Raw genomic sequence first — 437 nt, forward strand, 5'->3', positions numbered from 1 at the left:
ATATATAAAACAATTTTGTTTCCATTTTTGAATTACATGATTACATTAAATTATATATTAATATACTATATATAAATTATATCTAAATGAAATATTAAATTATTACATTTAAAAAATGTGTCCTTATACAAAGCCTTAATGTACTATATATGGAGTAGAAATATATTTGGACTCACTTGAAGTTGTTGCTGTTTGCTGTAGGAAGTTTCTCACAGGTCGATAACAACGCCTGCAGACGCTTGTCCTGATCTGCAATACTGCAGTCACACACACACACACACGTTTACTTAGCTGTCCCATTCCATAGGCGTAATGGTTTTTATACTGTGCTATTGCCCTACACCTAACCCTACCTCCTTACAGGAAACTTTCTGCATTTTCACAATTTAAAAAAAACTTTGTTTACTTTATTTTTATACCAGTTTTACAAATGAGGA

The 437-nt window shown here is 30.7% G+C and overlaps 1 protein-coding gene across 1 annotated transcript in view; it reads right to left on the reverse strand.

The window, feature by feature from the left end:
• LOC107688050 (rho GTPase-activating protein 44-like) overlaps positions 1-437 on the reverse strand; it is a 13,813-nt gene that overhangs the window by 9,662 nt on the left and 3,714 nt on the right. Inside the window, exon 8 of the mRNA XM_016485592.1 lies at positions 177-257. Within this exon, the coding sequence (XP_016341078.1) occupies positions 177-257 (81 nt within the window). The remainder of the gene's footprint in view (positions 1-176; positions 258-437) is intronic.

Source organism: Sinocyclocheilus anshuiensis, unplaced genomic scaffold (assembly GCF_001515605.1).
Source record: "Sinocyclocheilus anshuiensis isolate Anshui unplaced genomic scaffold, SAMN03320099.WGS_v1.1 scaffold241, whole genome shotgun sequence".
Taxonomy (NCBI): Eukaryota; Metazoa; Chordata; class Actinopteri; order Cypriniformes; family Cyprinidae; genus Sinocyclocheilus; species Sinocyclocheilus anshuiensis.